The 19,901-nt window shown below is 43.1% G+C and overlaps 1 protein-coding gene across 2 annotated transcripts in view; it reads left to right on the forward strand.

Annotated features, from left to right (window-relative positions):
• SLC35F3 (solute carrier family 35 member F3) overlaps positions 1-19,901 on the forward strand; it is a 391,086-nt gene that overhangs the window by 361,259 nt on the left and 9,926 nt on the right. For both annotated transcript variants that reach the window (XM_028104641.1, XM_028104642.1), the window contains one exon: positions 16,523-16,742. In XM_028104641.1, coding sequence (XP_027960442.1) covers positions 16,523-16,742 — 220 coding nt within the window. The remainder of the gene's footprint in view (positions 1-16,522; positions 16,743-19,901) is intronic.

The raw sequence follows: 19,901 nt of genomic DNA on the forward strand, positions 1-19,901 counted from the left end.
TTTATTTTTCAAAGAAACTACTGGTGTGTGCCATGGAAATCCATCCAATTCTAAAGCAGTCTCGACTGTTCATTTGGATTGGGCAGTTATGGCTGTGTGTGTAAGGGAGACACACACACACATACACAGAGGAGAACAACCTTCAAAATCAGTGGACACACATCCACACACCAGCCTCCTGATGCCAGCCTTGAAAAGCTACACAGTTAATATAAATCAGTTCTTTCCACAATGGCACAGTATGGAATTAGCCCCAGCTCTGAGCATCTCTCTCCTTGAGAGACAACAGAATTTCCTTTCAGCTCTTGTGAGATTGTTCTCCTTAGAAACAACAGTGATTTTTCAGCCCCTCTTGAGTTTGTGGCATCTTTGCTTTACTCTAGGTTCAAGATCAAGAAAACACAGCCTGTTCATCTAACGCTGAAATACACAAATCTTTACATCTCTTCAGTTTGAAGAAAGCTGCTTTTTAAAAGCAGAAATCTGTTGATAAAGCCAAAGGGGTAGCCTTGAGGCTAACTTCCCTGAATTTTTCTTTAGAAAGATAAATTTATGCCCATGATTTTAAATAGCTTTGACACATCTCCTGAAAATAGCAAAGAGCATTGCCCACATATCTGCATAATTAGTTGCAGGGAATATACCCTGAATCCACATGCCTACTTCTGCAAAATCCAGAGAGGCAGATTCTTTGCACTCAGCATTACACACACACACACACACACCATTTGATGGTCACTGAGCCTGAAGCAGCAAGGGAATCATTGCAAAGGGTTCTGCTTTGTTTTCTCATTCTGTCCTGGCCAGCGGGGGAAGAGCTACTCATTCCATGATAAAGATAGTCCACTTTACCTGGCACATCACCCACCACTAAGGTTTCACTAAAATAAATGCAGGGAATGGGGAAGTGAATCAGAATCCCTTGGTTCTAGACTCAGCTCTGCTACTAACCAGCTCCCCAGCCCAGGGCAGAGCTTGTCACCTCTGTGCCTGAACTTGCCTATATCTAAAATAAGGAAGCTGGGTCTCTCATGTCCCTGCCAGCACTGATAGTCTGCAGTTCTATGATAGTCACTTGCTAAACTTTCTAGCAGTATAAATGTGCTGGCATTGGCAAAATATGCCTAAATATCAAGAGCTAAGTTGTGTGATGTAGTACTCACCAATATCTGCTGAGTACGCTTTTGAGTCAGGCGCTGTCCTAGGTCCTGGCGGGTGCTAAGGTGACTAAGACACAGGCTCCTTCTTCCAGGAAGAAACCGGTGGCCTGTTGGAAGAGACACTGATGCAAAAAGTATTATAAAAGTGTGTGGAGATGTGAGGGAGGTAGGCCAAGAGGATTAGGGGGACAGATTTGCAGGGTGCCTCCGGGGAGCTAGAGGTTGAAGAAGAAGCCCTGGAGAAAGAGATACCTGGTGCCTCCATGAAGGGGACAGCAATAGAGGAGTGACTCCGAACTTCTGAAGCCCATGGGAGTGTGGCCTTAAGCAGAACTGAGCCCAGCCAGGTAGAGAGAAATGCCTTAGTTCCTAACAAGGCAGGGTCCCCTCTCTGTGCTTTGTTGTCCAAGCTGGGCTCTGTGACGGGAGCTCTTCCTTCCTGCAACCAGCTTTAGCAGACAGATTATAGGACAAGATATTGCTCGTGCTTCTCTGAGAAAGGCCAAGGACAGCAGATGATACTAACATGCATGATAAAGGGATTAAAGTCAGGCTAAAGGCCTTTTCGAATCCTCATAGTGTAACTTAACTATCCCATTATGCTATTTTTTGAATATCTGTGGAGTGGATCTATGAGAGAGCTATATGAAATATCTCATTGTACACTGTATTTTTCCCTTGCAAAGCTTGGGATCTGAAGATTGACATTCCGGCCACTGACCTTTGCCAAAATGCCATTGCCATTCAGGTGACAGATGCAGAGAGCATCTGTCTGGTCATTGACCCAGGCCTCAGTCTCAAGCCTTGGACTTCCCATTGCCACAATGGGAGACAGCCTGAAACAGAGAGGGAGGGCTGCTCACCCAAGGTCTTCAGGAAATTTGGTCAGATTTTGGAGTTTCTACAGTCATCTCTCCACACTGATAGAATCCCAGATACCTAAAAGATAGTATGGGAGAACAAAGGCAGGCACAGTGTTGGAGCCCCCAGTTCTTCTCTTGTTGAACAAGTATTAGAAGCATCTTCCTTATTGTGAGCTAAATAGGCTTCTTTCTACCACTCCAAAGCCCTGAGCAAATAACCACCCACTGGGAAGAAAGTGAGGTTGGCCAGCAGGTGAATGCAGGCATCTGCTAAGTCTGTGGGATTCCATTCTGGGACTCTGAGGCCATCATCAGATCCCATGTCACCCCACCCTCACCAAGTCTGAGCTCCAGCTTCTTTTAGAAAGCCAAGGAAAGGTCTGCTGGATCTGCCATGCCTTCTCCATCCTGTGATAAAAATGCTGTTGGGTCATGTGTTGTAAAAATGTTTTCCTGGTTCAACTCTTGACAGCCTAGCAAAACTCAAAACAGGTCATTGCTGGAGTAGAAGTAGCAAAAAAGAAAACCCAGCGGCTGTTATTTTCTGGGACCTGTTGAGCCAGTGCTTGGTGCTTCTCAGAGGGATATGCTTCATTAAAGCAGGTTGACTTTTTCCTGAGCCACTGGTTCCGTTTCAGCACTAATGACTCTCATAAGAGCCCACATCCAGCCTGTTGATCTCCTACCTGCACAGGTGAGAAATCCCATCCTGCCAGAGATGGTCCTATGTGCCTTTCCGCTGCAGAAAACCTTGTTCAATCTCCTGGGTTAAGTAGACTATCACAATCAAGAATTCTCAGAGGAGCTTTATTCCTTGCAGCAGATATTTGAATGAACTCCCTACAGCAGGCAGAATAGTTTCTAGTATCGAGAGCCTGTTTCAGATTGGGACGAAATGCACAGACACTCTGAGAGCTCATCTTTCCTAGGTGGCCAAGCTACATCAGTTGGCACTTTAGTCTGCGTACAAATGGAAGCTGTGGGTCATCCTGTCTTTGATGCTTTGATCTTCACCTTTGGCATAGAATGCAGAATTTCTTCATTCTAACTAGCACGTTAGCCAGGAGCCATATGGACAAGATGATGTTCACTCTCTGCACTTTTCAGATACTTCTGCTGTTTGACTGTGCATGCAAAAGAACCAGCTAAATCCCAAACAAAGAGCAGATTCCTGTGGAGGAGGCTGTGAAATTCCTAGTTAGTGGGACATGTATGCAACCTGTACTTTTTGAATATTGCCTCTCCAAGACATGCTTAAAGCTGGACCGTTCCTAGGAGGAAGTCTCAGGGACCAAAATTCTTTGTATGCTGTTAATGCCCTCTATTTATCTTGGATCCCTTTCCAAAAAGGACCTTGTCAATAGCATCATGGAAGACCTATTTTTTCTGCCTCTAAATGTCTCAGGCATGTGTTTTTAGAACTGACCAGTAATTAGATAGATAGATAGATAGATAGATAGATAGATAGATAGATAGATAGATAGATTAGATAGATAACTAGCTAGATAGATGCATACATACAAACTTCTGGACTCACTGATAACAAAACTGCTAGTTGCTTAGAAAACCTACATGTAATGTAAGAAATCAAGCTTAATAAAGTGATTCAGTATTTTGTTTCTAATTGTGCTGTAAAAAGTTAATCTTTTGGATTGTTTAGGCAAGTCTTTACAACTTGATTCTAATATACAAAGATACTCTAGGCAAGCCTGGATCTGCTACGGAAGGGATGATACGTAACATTAAAACATACTCATGGAAAATGCAAACACACTTTCACTTACTTATGAGCAGTAGTGGCTTACATGGGAAAATGATTCTACTTAAAATTCCCCAAAAGATGTCTTAACATTTTCAAAATAATCAAAAGCCTGATTCATTACTTTGGTAACTGGTCTCTGCTGCTTCTGTTTGCTTAAAGCTCTAAATAAACGCAGGGGGGGGAAAGAAAAACATTTGCCCAATAGTTCACTACTTCTAGCTGGAAGCCACTCTTAACTTTTGCCTGTTAGAAAGATTTTATTTTCTAATCTCAGAATCTCAAGGTTGAAAAACATTCAATTTCACAGAGTCCAACTTTCCTGCTAATGCTGGGGTGAATATCTTTTTTAACCACCTTACAGTCTTCTTCTTGTTACTGGTTGAAGATATCAAGTGACCCAGGCCATATAAATATGCTATGCTGGTAGGCCATTCTGCCATCTATTTTCAATAAAACCCTGCACTAGATGCTGAAGTCTGGGGAACTACCCCTTGAATGCAAAGTGATCATCCAAGCACACCATAGGGGTCTGGAACCTCATTCTTTCCAAGGCACGTGTTTTCTTTATAATACAGATACACCCTAATCGTGTGAGTCGGTGGGTAATTTTATAAACACTGAGTCATCTGTAATTCCCCCCAACTTTCTATTGTGAATACCATTATTCTTCAGGAAAAATTCTAAAATTTGTAGAAAATGATAAGCATGAAGATATTTGTCACCTTTTTTATTATAATAAAAAATATTGGGAGCGATGTAGTATCCAACTGTATAGTGAGACAATCACACTATATTCACCAGCCCCAATTTGATGCAGAATATCACCAGAATATCTATGCAAGTATCCATCAGAAGGTCACCAGCTGCAGTCCTACACAAAAACAAATCCAATAAGTAGAAAACCATGTGATCCCAAAGGAACATTCTTAGGAGACATTGTAAGTTAAGAAACAAGATATCGCCTGGCATGTGCATAATGATCACATGTGGGTAGACACATCTGTATGGGGGAAAGAAAAATATGTCAAAATTTCATCATGAGTAACACTACTTTTCTCCTTTCATATTTTTCTTTTACATTGTTCTATGTTTTTAAAAATTCCTTTAAGAAAGCAAACAAAATGCTCCACAGAGTTGGCCTTTTTAAAAGCCCATTGTAGAAAAGAGGAATCCAGCTGGATCATTTCTTGAAATTGAAGTGCAGCCTCCTGTGGGCCCTGAACTTAGGTTTTCTTTTATTTGAATATTTGCCTTTAGTTCTCCTTCCTCTTCACCAGATAGAGCAGGCACAGGCCATCCCCCAATGCCTATATCCATGCATCGTGATTCTTTAATTAGGGCCTTTAAGGTGAAGGAGTTGTTTTACATCCTTAATAACACTGTGGATAAGTCCATTACTTTACTATATAATTTGAGTTATATATAAATATCTGTGTGGTTAAAAAAAAAAGTATCCACCTATGTTTGACTCTGAATAGGCTCTTCTCAGAAGGCACAAACCTATCATGGTGGTTGACTCTGAGGAGATCTGGGGATTGGGGGTTAGGAGCAGAAGATAGTTATTTTTCAGGACCCTTGTGTAATCCAAGTTGGTTTTTTTACCCTATGGAAGTTTAAGAATGGTAACTAAAGCAAAACAATCATTATGATTAGGTTCTATATCTACCTTAGCTCTGACCACAACCCACATGAGTAGGTTGCTCATTGGCTTTTCCAGTCCCCGGGGTGAGGTCAGTGTTTCAGCCCAGTGTTTTCTGTCCTGTGATTGTATCTTCTCCTCTTTTCTGGCTTTCATATGAGGTTCCAGCCTCTGTCTATAAATGTCTCCATGAGAGACTCTTCCGTTTTGAGGGCTTGGGTATTCTTGCCGCAAACCTAATTAGCTCTTTTTTCCTTCTTCAGTGAATGCTTTTCTTTTTTATAGTGATGAAGGAGCTCTTTCACCTCATGAACCTCATTTTGGATAAAAGAAGTAACTTACAGGCAGAAAGTCCTACCCTAGGGAATAAAGATATATCTTTGATTTAGGGCACTCCTAACCTCCCTCGTCAGTTCTCTACTACCAAGCTCTGGAAGATGGGCAGGAGCTTCCTCCCAGCTTCACTCTCTTGTTTTCCTGTCTCCTATGTGACAGTTGCAAAGCTATGGCTGACATCACCTTTAGATGCATTCATAGTACAGATGCTTCAGCACCTGTTTTGGATTAATCTTCTTGTTGGAAGTGAATGCTGGTAATGGACTAGAAAGTGAGAGCCTATCCCTGTTTTCCTAGGGATGCACTGATCTAGTGGTTTGCATTTTCGAATGAATGACCATGGCTCAGCTCAAGGACTGCACTTAGAGTACTTGTAGGGTGAGGTAACTTTTTGGAAATCCAGACGAAATCAAAATTTTTTATTTCCTAAAATCTTGATCCAGCTGATATATAAATCGACCACAAACAGCAAGCATATTGCCTTTAAGACCAGTCACAAGGTGAGTAGGTGTCAAATTTCGTCTGAGTTTCTACAAGCTTGCCCAACCCACTTGGCTTTTTCTATGATGCCTCTGTTCACGTATGAATCAAGTAGGCGGTCTTTTGTTCATCTGCTGAAGGCAAGCTATGCAGCAGGTCAACTTCCAGTGTAACAGAAAAGATAGCTTCTGTCCACAGGGGTATGAGCCCATCCCACCTACCACATGCCAAGGGATCCTGGCATTTCCCAACGTCTCCTTGGGAAGCTGTGGTAGAAATGCAGTTCTGTTCCAAGAGACAAGTTTCCTTCCCATTTGGTTCCCAGAGATCATCTGAGCATGTTGCTGAGTAATACTTTGGGAATTTATCCTGCATCTCTATGTCCCCAACCTACCCCCTGCCTATCCCAACTACTGCTCTCTGGATTTACTCTTTTGATTTTTTAGAACCTATTTTCATTTCTTCCTTATCACAGTTTTCTAGTTTTTTTATTCTTTGATTAGTTGCCTTCTTTGAATGCTTCCATTTCGTTATTCTTTTTAATGTCTTCTGAGCCAGAACCCACACAGTGGCTGTCTTTTGCATATCAAATATATTGAAATGACATTGTATCTCAACTGAACATATTCCTTAAGACCTTGCAAAGGAAGGAGAAAAAAGGTATAACTGGGATAATAGCTCCAATTTTGCTCTGCTAATATTTCCAAGCATTATTTTTATTTTCAATAAATACAGTTTGTATTTGTGAACCAAGGGAAGCCCAAATTAGTCACTTAGTTTAAGTTTTTTTTAGTTTATACATTATTCCATCAGTCTTTATGATTTTCGATCTCCTACTATGTATGTGTTTGTCCCTGAAATTGGATAATACATTGTATCACCACCAATATATACTACTAGTAATGCAAGCTTATTTTAGTACAAGCTATGGACAGAGATGGTGGGAGTCAAAAACATTGGCTGATGGAATTATTCTCAGTGAGCCTACAGAAAGAGCCTAGTACAGAGATTTGAGCCATAGGTACAAAAAGCAGGCCAGAGTTGCCCAATACAGAGAGATCCAGAAGAAAATCAGTAGTCTTCCTATCTAATGCTCAAGACTGAATTTGTTCTCTAAGGATCTAAGCTATGTGCTGAGCTTCCTGCCCTGGCACTGAATCACATCTCCCTGGCACCATGCTGTGTTCAGTGGATCTCTGCCTGGTGTCAGCGGGCCTGTCCTGCATGACCTCCAAGACAGATTGACATGGTTTTAACAGTGGACCCTTTGGAAACCAGCACTAAGTTGTTTCTGACCCGGAGGTCCTTACAAAATGTATGAGTCTGTGCACCACAGGGACTTTCCATACTGTTTGCACCAAACATCTTGGGTTGCTCCAGCCCCCTGCTAGCCTAAAAGTAGCCCATGTGTTTGCCTCACATTTTTGTTGTTGTTGTTGTTGTTGTTATTTTTCTAGAATGTGAGATCTTGCTCACGTTTTCTTTCAGCAAGTACTATCCTAATGGTTTGTATTTAAGGGTAGTTCTTGCACGTGAACAAACTTAAGAGTCTGATTTCTCACCTCGGCATTGAGTTGTCTGGGGTGCCTTAGCATCTGCAGAAGTGACATTCCCTCTCTCTTAACCCCCACCCCACCTACTTTCTTCAGAGACTGCATTTGGACATAATCAATGAAAATATGTATTTCCATTTCCATCTTCATGAATGGTAGTAGGAATCCTCTACTTCAGAAGTCAGTCACTCTAAGATTTTTTTTTTCTTAACATGACAAGAAAGTAAAACACCAATTTGCACAATATCTTTAAGTAGATCGAATAACCAAGTTCTGGAAGTGACAAGATATCAAGTAATCTGGACTCTAACTTAAAGAGTCCTATCTTTGGGGCACCTGGGTAACTCAGTAGGTTAGGCATCCAACTCTTGATTTCGACTCGGGTCATGATTTCAGGGTCATAAGGTCAAGCCCCACATCGGGCTCCACACTGGGTGAGGAGCCTGCTTGGGATTCTGTCTCTCCCTCTGCCCCTCCCCCACCGCTCTCTCTCTCTCTCTCTCTCTCTCTCTCTCTCTGTCTCCCTGTTTAAAAAGAACAAAAAATAAAAATAGAGAGTCCTATCTTTGATAATCTGTAGTCACAGGGCTTAAAGGTGGCATTAGCTATGTCACATTTAAGCCATAGCTGTTTCTATGAAGTTTTCCTTCAGGAGATTGTCTTTTTTTTCCCTTTCACTTTAAACATTTTAATATAATGAACAAGACAAACACACATACAGCAAGAAAGTAACACACACATAAATACACACACACAGACTTAGAACCCCTTTTACATTTCTTTGCTTTAATTCTCTGAGAATACCAATGTTCCAGCATAGCCAGGAATAGGATGACACTATTGAAACTAAGGATGGAGGATGTCTATAGGTTTCATTGGTCTACATTTGAATTTTATTTTTACCTTTTAAAACTAATTTTGAATTATTTTTGGATATGAATATGAATTGGAGAATTTGGAGTACATACATTCGAGATAACTGGTAAAAATGCATATTTCTGGCCTTACATCCCCAAATTCTAATTCAGCTTCTGGTGTGGAAACAGGAATTCACTTTGTCCACAAGTACTCGTAGAGTACTTATGATGCTCCGGGCATTATTCTAGGCTCTGGGGATTCAGCAGTAAATAAAACAAAGTTGCTGCTTTCATGGTGTTCATATTTTGCTGAAAGAACAAAGACAATTAAAACAATGTGAATGTAAAATATGTCACAGAGTGTGAGTCCAAGTGATGAAGAAATGAGGGGGTGGTTGAGGTAGTGATGTCGCTGTTTTCTAGAAGGGTCTGGGAAGGCCTGTCTGACATTTGAGCAGAGACCTCAAGGGGTGAGGGAGAGAACCATGTGCCAACCTTCTCTCAGGTTTACATTTCTTACTCTGATATCATAATGAGTGAAAGAAACCAGACACAAAAAAGTAAATAATGTATGGTTCCATCTTTATAAAGGAAAAGTAAACTACTGGAACAGAACTCTCCATGACGATTATATTTAGCGGAGCAGGTAATGACTGAGAGAGGTCACAGGGGAAGTTTCTGGAGTGCTGGCATATTCTGTATCTTGGTGGAGATGGTGTTACATGTACGATTTTTCTTTATAAAAATTAATCTTTGTGCATTTGAAGAAATACACTTTATATTTCAATTTTTTAATTTACGTCAAAAAAGGAAAGACAAGGAAACAATTACATTTACAATATCATCAAAAAGGATAACATACTTAAGAGCAAACTTAACCAAGGAAGTGAAAGACGTGTATATGGAAACTACACAATATTCCTGGAAGAAATTAAAGAAGACACAAAACAAAGGGAAAGACCCTCAGTGTTCATTGATTGGAAGACTTAATATTGATAAGATATCAGTAGTGCCCAAAGTTATCTACAGATTTAATGCAATCCCTATCAAAATTCCAACAGCATTTTTTTTTTCAGAAATAGAATAATCCATCTTGAAATTCATATCGAATGTCAAGGAACTCCAAATAGCCAAAATGTGTTGAAAAAGGAGAACAAAGTCAGAGGTTTCACATTTCTTGATTTCAAAACCTATTGTAAAGCTACAGTAATCAGAACTGACACGAAGTGTGATACTGGCCTAAAGACAGATTTAGAGAATCAATGGAATAGAATAGAGAGCCCAGAAATAAACCCTGACATACATGGTCAAACAATTTTTGACAAGGATGCTAAGATTATTCAATGGGGAAAGGACAGTCTTTTCAACAAATAGTGCTAGGAAATGTTGTGTTATGTAGATTTTACCACAATTTAAAAAAATTTTTTTAAAGAAAGAAAACAGAGAGACACAGAGAGGCAGCATGAACTTTTGGATCCAAACTTAAGTACACATGAGAATCCTTTGGAAATTTTTAAAAATACAGTGCAGTCACGTTTTAATGCAAATTCACAATAACAAAATATAAGGATGACTAATGTTTCATTTATGCATAAAATTTCAAATAATGTGGCTCCCTCAAGATTTTAAAAAGTTAAACAAGAATCACAATATCAACTCTGGGAGCCCAAGGGAACTAGAAATGGTAGGTGACAGTGTTAATATTAGCTGGCAGACAGAAATACAGTATACTGTGGGAAAACTCACCAAGATTTGTAAATTTTGAACTATGGAATGTTGTCAAGAATGTACCCCTTCTATAAACTGCACCATTCTCTATAGGATTCTAGGCCCCTTACTAGACAATTTGATCAAGTATATCTAGGGTTGAATCCAAGCAATCCATATTTTTAAAAGATCCCTGGGATGTCTAAGACTAATGGTCTATGCATCATTGTTTAAAAACCACTGGTCCTCCATAAAAGAATAAGCACATTCATTCTGTGTAAAAAAAAAAAAATTATTGACATATATTACGTCTTAGGCTATGAGGATATAAGGTGAAACAAAAGTATAATGACCACATGGAGCTTAAGTTTAGTGAAGAAGTCAGATGATTAAATAAGCAGTTATAGTAAAGTGCAGTTATAATAGAGGATACTGTTTATATAATAAGGAGTATAGGGCCTAGGGGGAGCACCTATCAGGAGCACTTCACTGAAGGGGGCATATGAGCTGGTGCCCAATGGATGGAAAGAAACCAACCAACCAAAGAGGGAAAAAGTAAGAGTGTTTCCAGAAAAGGAAATAGAGAATCCACTGAGACCTAGAGCAGAGTTGAAGAAAGAGCACTGAATTCACAGAACTAAAATGAGTTCAAGGTGAGGGAAATTCAGAGTAAGGATGGAGAAGTGGTGATGCATAAAGCTAAGGGTAAGGCCAAGTCAGGAAGGACCTGGCAAGCCTGGTGGGGAGCTTGGCCATTATCCTAAGGGAAAGTGTGTGGAGAGGAGGATCTCTCTGGCTGTGGCATGGAGAATGTGATGGATTGGATTGGAGAAGAGACAACAGTGGAGAGAAAAGCTCAATTAGGTTTTAGCAGCAGTGGTCCAAGGGAGAGAGGAAGAGGCATGGGCTGGGGTAGTGGCCACGGGAACAAGATATTTAGGAGCAATAATCTATAGGCCTTGGTGATGAATTAGATGTGAAAAGGGAAAAGAAGTTAAGAATGATTCCCAAGTATGTAGCCTGGGTAGAAATATGAGTCATGGTACCACGTTGTGATGGAGGGTTGAGGGGGAGGATACCGCGTCCATTTGGGAAGGCCGAATTTGAGGTGTCTGGGATGTCCAGGGTGCAGGGTGGTATCCAATAAAAGAAGTGTCTTAACTAGAGATTCATCAGTTGAGCTTTGAGACCAGAACAATAGGTGAGTTGCTCAGTGACTGCAGGATAAAGAGAGGAAGAAGTAGAAGAGAAATCTAGGAAAACACCGAAGGAAGCCTTGGACGTGTGTGGAGAGGTTGGAGAACACCAAGAGGGGTGTGCTGAATTGGAAGCCAAGAAGGGTGTTTCAAGGAGGAACAGTCAACAATGTCGAAGGCTTCCAAGAGGAAGCAGGTGCCTCTTGGATTTAGCAGTGCGGAGCTCATTAGTAAGCAGCCCAAGGGTGAGTGGTGGGAGCTGACACAGGGTTAGTAAGCTGAAGAGTGAGAGAGGCAGTCATGGTGGACGTGAGTGCAGACCACCATTCTGAAAAACCTTGGCTCTGAAAGAGGGGATGAGGGAGGACAGGGGGCTGACAAGACGCTTGCTTTCACTTTGGGGGTATATTTTGGTGAGGCTTAGACCTATCTAAATGGTGATAGGAAGGATCCAAAAGAGAGCGGGATCTTTGAGTGTTCAGTGGGGAATGAGCACAGGTCTGGCTCCACCACCGTCTGAACTTGAGGGCTTTGTTTGACCTGTCTGGGCTCTGGCATCTTTATCTGTAACTTGCAGGGTTTCCCTATATCTGTGGTTTTCAAACTGCACTCCTCAGAACTGTCTCAGAGCACTCGTGTTTCAGCTTTAGCCACAGCGACTTGACCTCTCTCTTATGTGTTTTTAAACAGTTTTTTATTTCTAGCAATTTAATACATATACATACTTGGGAAAAACGAAATAGCACTAAAAGAATCCTTAAAAAACAGCAACCCCTGCCCACACCTGCTCACTCTCAGCCACTCCCAATTCTTGTGGTATTTATGCCAATTTATGTAAATTAAAGTCTTACCTCCATATTTCTTAAATGTAGACATCTATTGATTTCCGTCCCATCCTATGCCCAACTTGCCCTGATTCCAATCCTTCCAACATAATGCCATCCCAACGTTTGGTTAACAGTGTTTTCATTATTATAAGCAAGCAAACATTGCTCACTGACCCTTGTCTCCTTTTGAACAATCTGTCATTTCTTCTGCCAGTAATATTTGCCTCTTTTGTCTTGTTTACCTGATTTCCATTAATGGTTGCTGTTTTTTTCCTAAATGTTCTGCCATCTCAAAAGCCTATCGGTATACTCCCTGTGCTGGTGTCATCACAAGACTTCCCTGAGAATCCACTCCCAGAGACCTGTGTGGTCTGCCACGGAGCCTCCTCGTGTTACTAGCTTTGACTCTTGGCTGTGTCAGAGCCATGCCTTCTGCCGCCATACCTTCCTCTTCCTTGGTTTTCACCCTGGTGTTGGCGTAGCCCGTCCTCTAGTGGCATGGGAGTCGATGTTTTCGAGTACTGCATAACCGAAAATATCTTTATTCTGCCATCTCACTTGATTGATGGTTGGCTGGTTATGGAATTCTGGTTTGCAAAAAAAAACTTTCCCTTGAAAAATGTTAAGGTTATTATGGTTTCGCTTCCATTTTGGTTGTTGAGATGTCAGATGCTATTACGATTTCCTACCCCCTGGACCTATGGGTTTTATTTCTCTTAGGAGCTTTTTATTGTTATTTTGATCCCTCATGTCACAAGTATGTGCGCTGTTTTGGTTCTTTCTTCATTCATTTTTCTTGGTGCCTGGTAGGCCCTTTTGTTAATGAAGATTCATATCCCACATTTCTAAAGAACTTTCTCGATTTATGTCTTTTATAATTTTCTCCACTTCATTTTTCCCATTTTCTCTTTCTGGAGTTTCTTTTAGTTTAATATTGGGCTTTCTGGCTTGACCTTCTAATCTTATCTTTTCTCTCTCTCTCTCTCTCTCTCTCTCTTTCAAGAAATTATCTTGGCTTTATATTCCAACTCTTCTACTTAATTTCTCTAACTTATCTATCCTTTATTTAATTTCCTTTTTTATAGCCATTCATTCCTGTTTCATTGATACAATTTCTTCTCTTCTCTCTCCAAGGACATTCTCTCTCCCCCAACCCTAATTATAAATCCTACCTGTCCTTGAAGGTTCAGCTCAAAATCCATATCTTGTATGAGGCCTTGTCCAGTCGGTTCAAATCTCTCCACTAAACATGAATTCTATAGCATTTTTATAGTCCACACCATCTAATATGTGATTATATTTAAACTTGCATTGCTTTCTGTTGAGGAAATCAGTTGTATCTCCCCGATCGCACTATAATCTTCTCAAGAGCAGGGACTGTTTACTTGTTCTGCATCAGCCAGAGTGACTTGTCTAGAATTGTGAATATAACAGGTTATAAACAAGTGCTTACTGATTTGAAAAAAAAAAAATGATTGGCCACCTTAACTCCACCAAACCAGGCTATCCTAATCAGGGTTCTTTAAAGAGTACCAAGAGCATAGGTATTTGCCAAATAATAGGACTGTAGAACTTACACATGTTTCCAATTTTTCCTATCTTACACAGTGTTTCATTCGTACCTAATTCAAGAGCAGTATTTTAGTGACTTGCTTTTATTGACTCTTCCCTGAAACACTCAACTTAGTTTTTCATAGGAAAAACACAACTTTCTTTTCTCACATTTCATTGGTTTAGGAAATATTTAGTAAATTATGCAGTTGAAATAACCAAGAACAATTGGCACAAGCAGGATTGGAAACAAACAACATCTAAATCTTGGCCAACATATGACTCAGTTGGTAGGAACCAAAGAGGTTAGGCATGCTGGAGAGTAACCTAAGTGCCTTGGGCACTCAGCCTGCCAAGGAAGGAAGGGCATTCAACTGTCCTGTCATTTAAGTGGAAAACAGTCAAGAGAGTATCTACTATACTTTTAGTCTTTGTATACCAAAAAGAGGTATCTGGAAGAACTGGATTTGTGCTTATCATCTCTCTTGGGTCCCCGTGCAATCAAGGGTACATGTGGGCAACCCAGCTGACATGGATTAGTGGACAGCCTTTGGTCTGAAAACAGCACTAGGCTCACTGGCTCAGGGGCCAATCATCTTTGTCTCCTTAGAACCAAGGTCTCCCCACCTGAGCTGCACTCCCCACCATGAGTCTACAAAGGGCCAACAGAGCTCTGCTGGGCCCAGAAATCTTGCCTTTTCCATCTCCAGGATGAATCCCTCTTCCCACCACTTCTAAAACCATCACACTTTGGAAGAATCACACTTAGATTCTCAGAGAGGACATAAGGTTGTCCAAATGACTCTGGATGGCCCCTGCCACAATATGAATCATGTTTTATAATAGTCTGGGAAACTTGGAAATCCTACTTGCATTGTGGTCCCTTAAGAAGGATAACCTCTAAGTAGAGTTAAAATAGGTTGACATTAGGGCCACCTGGGCTAGGCGTCCTGCTCTTGATCTCAGCTCAGGTCTGCATCTCAGGGCCCTGCGTTGGGCTCTATGCTGGGCATGGAGCCTACTTAAAAAAAAAAAAAAATGTAAAATAAGGTGACATTAATGGCAGGACAGAAGATTTGCATTTCCTGTTGATCACACCAGAAGGACTGGCACCACTTTATAGCTACTGAAAATCCCAAACACGAAGGAAGCCATCCCTGGTCTTTGTTCTCGAGGGCAAGAAGACTGTTCTGTGAACAGGAGCTTGAGAAAACCCCATAGAAAATACTGTATGAAAATCACACAGCAACGGAAATATCAGCCTATCAGATAAGAGTTTGTCTCTATAAAGTCACACTGGAACCAACTCAGTTGAATTGGTTTCGTGGGAAATTTAGTGATCCGAACACTTTCCCTGGTGCTGGTTTAGAAGCCACACAGGACTCAGTTCAGTGAAAGGTAATGAGCTTCCTGTTTCTTCTGGGGCTTTCCCACAGGCGAGTAGTGAACAGGGGCAGATTTCATTTTGGGTTGGTGATAAGGACAAATTGAATTACATTAAAACTCACATCAAATCCCATTTGACTCTTGCTTTTAATTTTCCTCCTTTCCCGCTGCATTTTAATCTTAAGTGACAGAGGCCGCAGCTGTTCTCCCAACGCTGGGGTATTTGGCTTGTTCTAGCTTTATCTTCCCCCCCCTGACTCCCGTCCTCACTTACAGGTGCATCGGCTGGGCCCTGCGTGTGAGCCTGGGTGTTGACGGCCGTAGGAGCCGTGCTCCTTGCTCATCTGTCTCCTTGTCTGGCTGTCAGGGCAGCAGAGCAATGACCTTGGCTCCCCAGCAGTCCAGGTCTGCAGACCAAGCCCCTCTCAGGGCTCTCTCCACTCTCTCTACCCCCTGGCCTCTTCTGCTGCCTTCTTCCGCTTTGGTTTTCAGAAATGGGTTTTCGTACACTGATGGTCCTTTCCCCTGGAATCCAGAATGACATTGAAAGCCTTCCTTCTTTAGCCGTTTCCTCATCCCACTCTCTGTTCACAGAGGCTGAGCTCTTGGACCTGTGCTAGTTTCTCATGGGGCGTGGAGACATGAATCTCCACACGATGGGATAACAGATTCTAAAAATGGCCTCACGGGGAGAAAATGCATAGCTCGTTAACACTAGTGGTATCGCAGCCAAAACATGCTGGCTGCCTGACCACAAAGACAATTCCAGCCGGAGGCAAATTTTTAAAAAATTTGTCTCAATGAGTTCTCTTCGAGTATTCTTCCCCCACGGTAGAGGTCTAGTGACTTCCTTCTCTTACCAAGCAAGTGACAGAATTCCTCAGTCAGTCGCCATGGACCTGGGCCCTCTCTTCAGATCAGATAATCCCAACACGCCAGTGCCTTCTGTCTAGAACCATCAGTTCCAAATGTAGTGTGAGCCCAAGGAATAAATCTATGATGTCAGATCACCGTGGGACATTTTCTTCAATGGACTAAAGCAACAGGTCGGAGAGCTACTTAATAGATTTTCATTTAAAAAATCAGAATAAACGGCTCGTAACCCCCCCCCCCTTCTAATTTGCTTTAAAAATGGGTGTAGGGGAAAAAAATGGTCTGTCTCAACCCAAGAATATAATAACACTGCCTCTCTTTCCTTGTTTTAGGGAGTGCTGTCGATTTTTTGGAGACAATGGCTTGACTTTGAAGGTGTTTTTTACCAAGGCAGCACCCTTTGGTGTTCTTTGGACACTCACAAACTACCTGTACTTACATGCAATAAAGAAAGTAAACACTACGGATGTCTCCGTGTTGTTCTGCTGCAACAAAGCTTTTGTGTTCTTGCTCTCATGGATCGTTCTCAGGGACAGGTTCATGGGAGTGAGGGTAAGTTCCTTATTATCTGTCTTCCTCCCTCACTCGGTCATGTCAACCAAAACCTGCCCATTGGCTTGCTTGGCTCCATGTGCTGCATCCTAAGCCGAAACTGCTGACCACTGTCCTGCCGATTTGCAGCAGAAAAGGAGCCTGGGTCTCCGTGTGCCTTGCAAACTTTCTTGCTTGCAAACCATACTTGACAAGCATTCATTAAAGCACCTTTCATTTCAAGCATTTCAGTAAGCATTCCCTAACGTGTGTGCCCGTCGGGGACCCAACCTGGGGATGGCGATGTTCTGCCCTCTCTGCGTGCTCTCCCCCTCTCTCCCTAGGGCAGCTGCGCCCTGCCGCCCAGAGCTCTCTGCTAACCCTGTCCCTCTTTGCTTAGGATGCACCCGAAAGCAGGGGGATCCTTCTGCATCCACATGGGCGGGCGGGCGGTCTCAGTGCGCCCCCTGTCTGGACCGTGTGTACAAAACTGAAGTGGGCCAGAGACACGTGTGCTAAATCCAGATGGTGGACGGGCAGTTTCCTTCCCTCCACACCCCAGGCGAAGGGAGAGTGAGATTCTGTCCCCGAATTACCTCTTGTCAGAACGGAGACTCAGCAAATCCCATTAAAATCTAGTCAAACTCAGCTAGTCAGGTGTCTAACAGTGGTGTGAAATATGACTGTGTGGCACATACAAGGACTCACCCCGAATAAAAGGATCGAGGGGACGGTTCCCGTTGACGGAATCCTGGTGGCTTCTGCTTGTCTCCCTCTAGTGGCCAAGAGCTGCTACTGCCCCATCACCACCTTGCTGGCAAAAGAGGGCAAAGGAGGATTTGGATTTGGTCTTGCAGCTAGTTCTCTTGGGGGGCGGGGGGGGGGGGCATCACTAACTTCTTCCTGTACCTTCAGGCCCTCTGGGCCAGCCGGGCAGCTGAGAGCCCTTTTGATGGGCAGTCCCATTCCCTTGAACTGTGCTGGCACCCGGCAGGGGGCAGACTCCGGGGCCCTCTCTTACTTGTGTCCTCTGCTCATTGTCCTGGGAACAATGACATCACCCTGGTGGAGGATTCACACCCACCTAGTTACTCAAACAGCAGTGGGGACATGAGTCAACTGCTGAGGAGTATTTTTGGCTTGCAGTAGGGGGAAAATTTGTTTTGAGGCTTAGTGTTAATTTTGGAATAAAAACTCACTCCCAGTGCTTACCACCCAGAAAAGCTTTCAGCAAATAAAAGGTCCCATGCATCTCCACAAGAAATGCAGGTACTCCCAGCAGTAATCTGTCCATCAGCCTGCCTGGCTGGACTCTGAAGACTCAGATGTCCTGGGGCCCGTGGTGACTTTGTTTGGATGCAAAATCCCAAGGGAATTCATGAAACTTTTTGGCATGATTCTGACGTCCAAAGCACATTCCAGAGAGGATCCTGTTCACTGGGAAGAGAAACCCAGGTGAATTCTGCCTCTAAGTAGGATTTTTTCTTTTTTTCTTTTTTTTTCTTTTCTTTTTTCTTTTTCTTTTTTTTTTTTTTTTTTTTTTGAGGTTAAGAGAAAGAGTTAGAAAATACTTGACACCCTCCTAGGCTCAGAGGGAACAGCATGGCACACCCAGATCTTCCCTTTGTTGCTATTCATGGCTAAGAGGGCTATCTCCCCTGATGTCCCTGACCTGTGATCCGGTCTGGTCATCCTGGCCACTTGGCCGGTTGGGTCTGTGCTGACAGCTGTATACTGAACAAAGTCTTGTGTTGAAGCCATCACTAGGCCAGCACTGAAGTGAAGGTCTAAGAGGCTGGTGCCGGTGATGGAATCGTGTAACCCGTAACGTACTGTGCGGTTGTGGGTCTCTCTTAACGATCATCACTCCTCTAGGAAGCATGTGACCTGCCATCTGAGAGCTCCCCACTCGAAGTCATGGCGGATTCCCCTCTTCTCGTCTTTAAGAGTTCAGAGAGCTAGCAAAATCTGGGAGAGACCCCCCTCAGTGGCCAGAGTGTTGGGAAATTTCCCCTTGAGAACAGACGGAAACTCAGATCCCGGACAATGTCTAACTGGTGCAAGGGTTCTCTTAGGTTTCTCAGACTGCCGGGTTAGCTGGCACAGAATTCCCAAAGACTGAAGGGGACGGACACGGCTCACCTTCCTGGAGGGCCAAGCATACGAGCCCGAGAGTCACACAGATAGAAAGATGAAGGAGCCTCAGCATTAGGTTTGTGGGAACAGACAGCGCACCTGTGTTTATTAAGACAATGACTCAAATCACAAGGGCTGTGGTTCCTGCAAAACATCACCTGGTCCAGGTCCTGCGGACTGACCAACAAGCAGCGAACATCTCACGCCAGAGAGATCCTGGCCACTTCCGGCATCAGAGGTGACTGTCGAAATGAGCCCAAGTTGGCCACTGTGTCAGCCTTTGACTCCGTGCTTCCTGCGGGTTCCCTGGCTCTCCAGACGCAGGCTTCCTGACCCAACAGGGAGGTGCTCTCGCCAAGAGTCAAGGGGCTAGGGTTTGGATCTTGATTCCACTCTTATAAGCTGCTGGGCCTTGAGCAAGTTATTGAACGTCTCTGAGCCTCTGTTACCTCATTTTAAGATAGATGAGTACTCGTTTGAGAGAAGAGCTGTGAGACTAAAATAAGATGGTGTATGCCCGGCACATGAAATCCGGTAACTGTTCTTTCTCGCTGTTGTTATTTCTGTTGTTCCTTCTCAGTTGGAGGGCTTTGTTGGATCAGCCCAGTACTTTTGGTGACTGTGTCAGAAGCTGACGAACGTCGAAGGAGGCAGTTTTGTTTAGCAAAAGCAGCACTAGAATGAGAGCAAGGAGAACTCTGGGGGCATGAAGTACAGCCTCTACTATAGCCGAAGCCCGCAGCTGGAGAGAGAGAGGGCGGCGGGGTGAGACCATTCCCCCACCCCCACCCACAGCTCAGGGGACACGGAAGACGGGATCTTCTGCTTGCTGAGCAGCTAATCACAACTGCCCACAAGAGTCAGGACCCTCCAACCAGGAGGGACTGACGCAGAAACAAAAAAGCACGCTGAGAGATCATTCATGTGGGCCCTTGAACCCCAGCAGCACATTCCTGGGGATCCCGTGCCTTTTCCAAGTCCAGGCCCCATCTCGGGTTCTAGCCAATGTTTTCAATCATTACGGCGCTCTCAGCATCTCACGAG

The sequence above is a fragment of the Eumetopias jubatus genome, unplaced genomic scaffold (assembly GCF_037043125.1).
Source record: "Eumetopias jubatus isolate StellerSeaLion01/CBP00866 unplaced genomic scaffold, mEumJub1_p1.0 scaffold_17, whole genome shotgun sequence".
Lineage (NCBI taxonomy): Eukaryota > Metazoa > Chordata > Mammalia > Carnivora > Otariidae > Eumetopias > Eumetopias jubatus.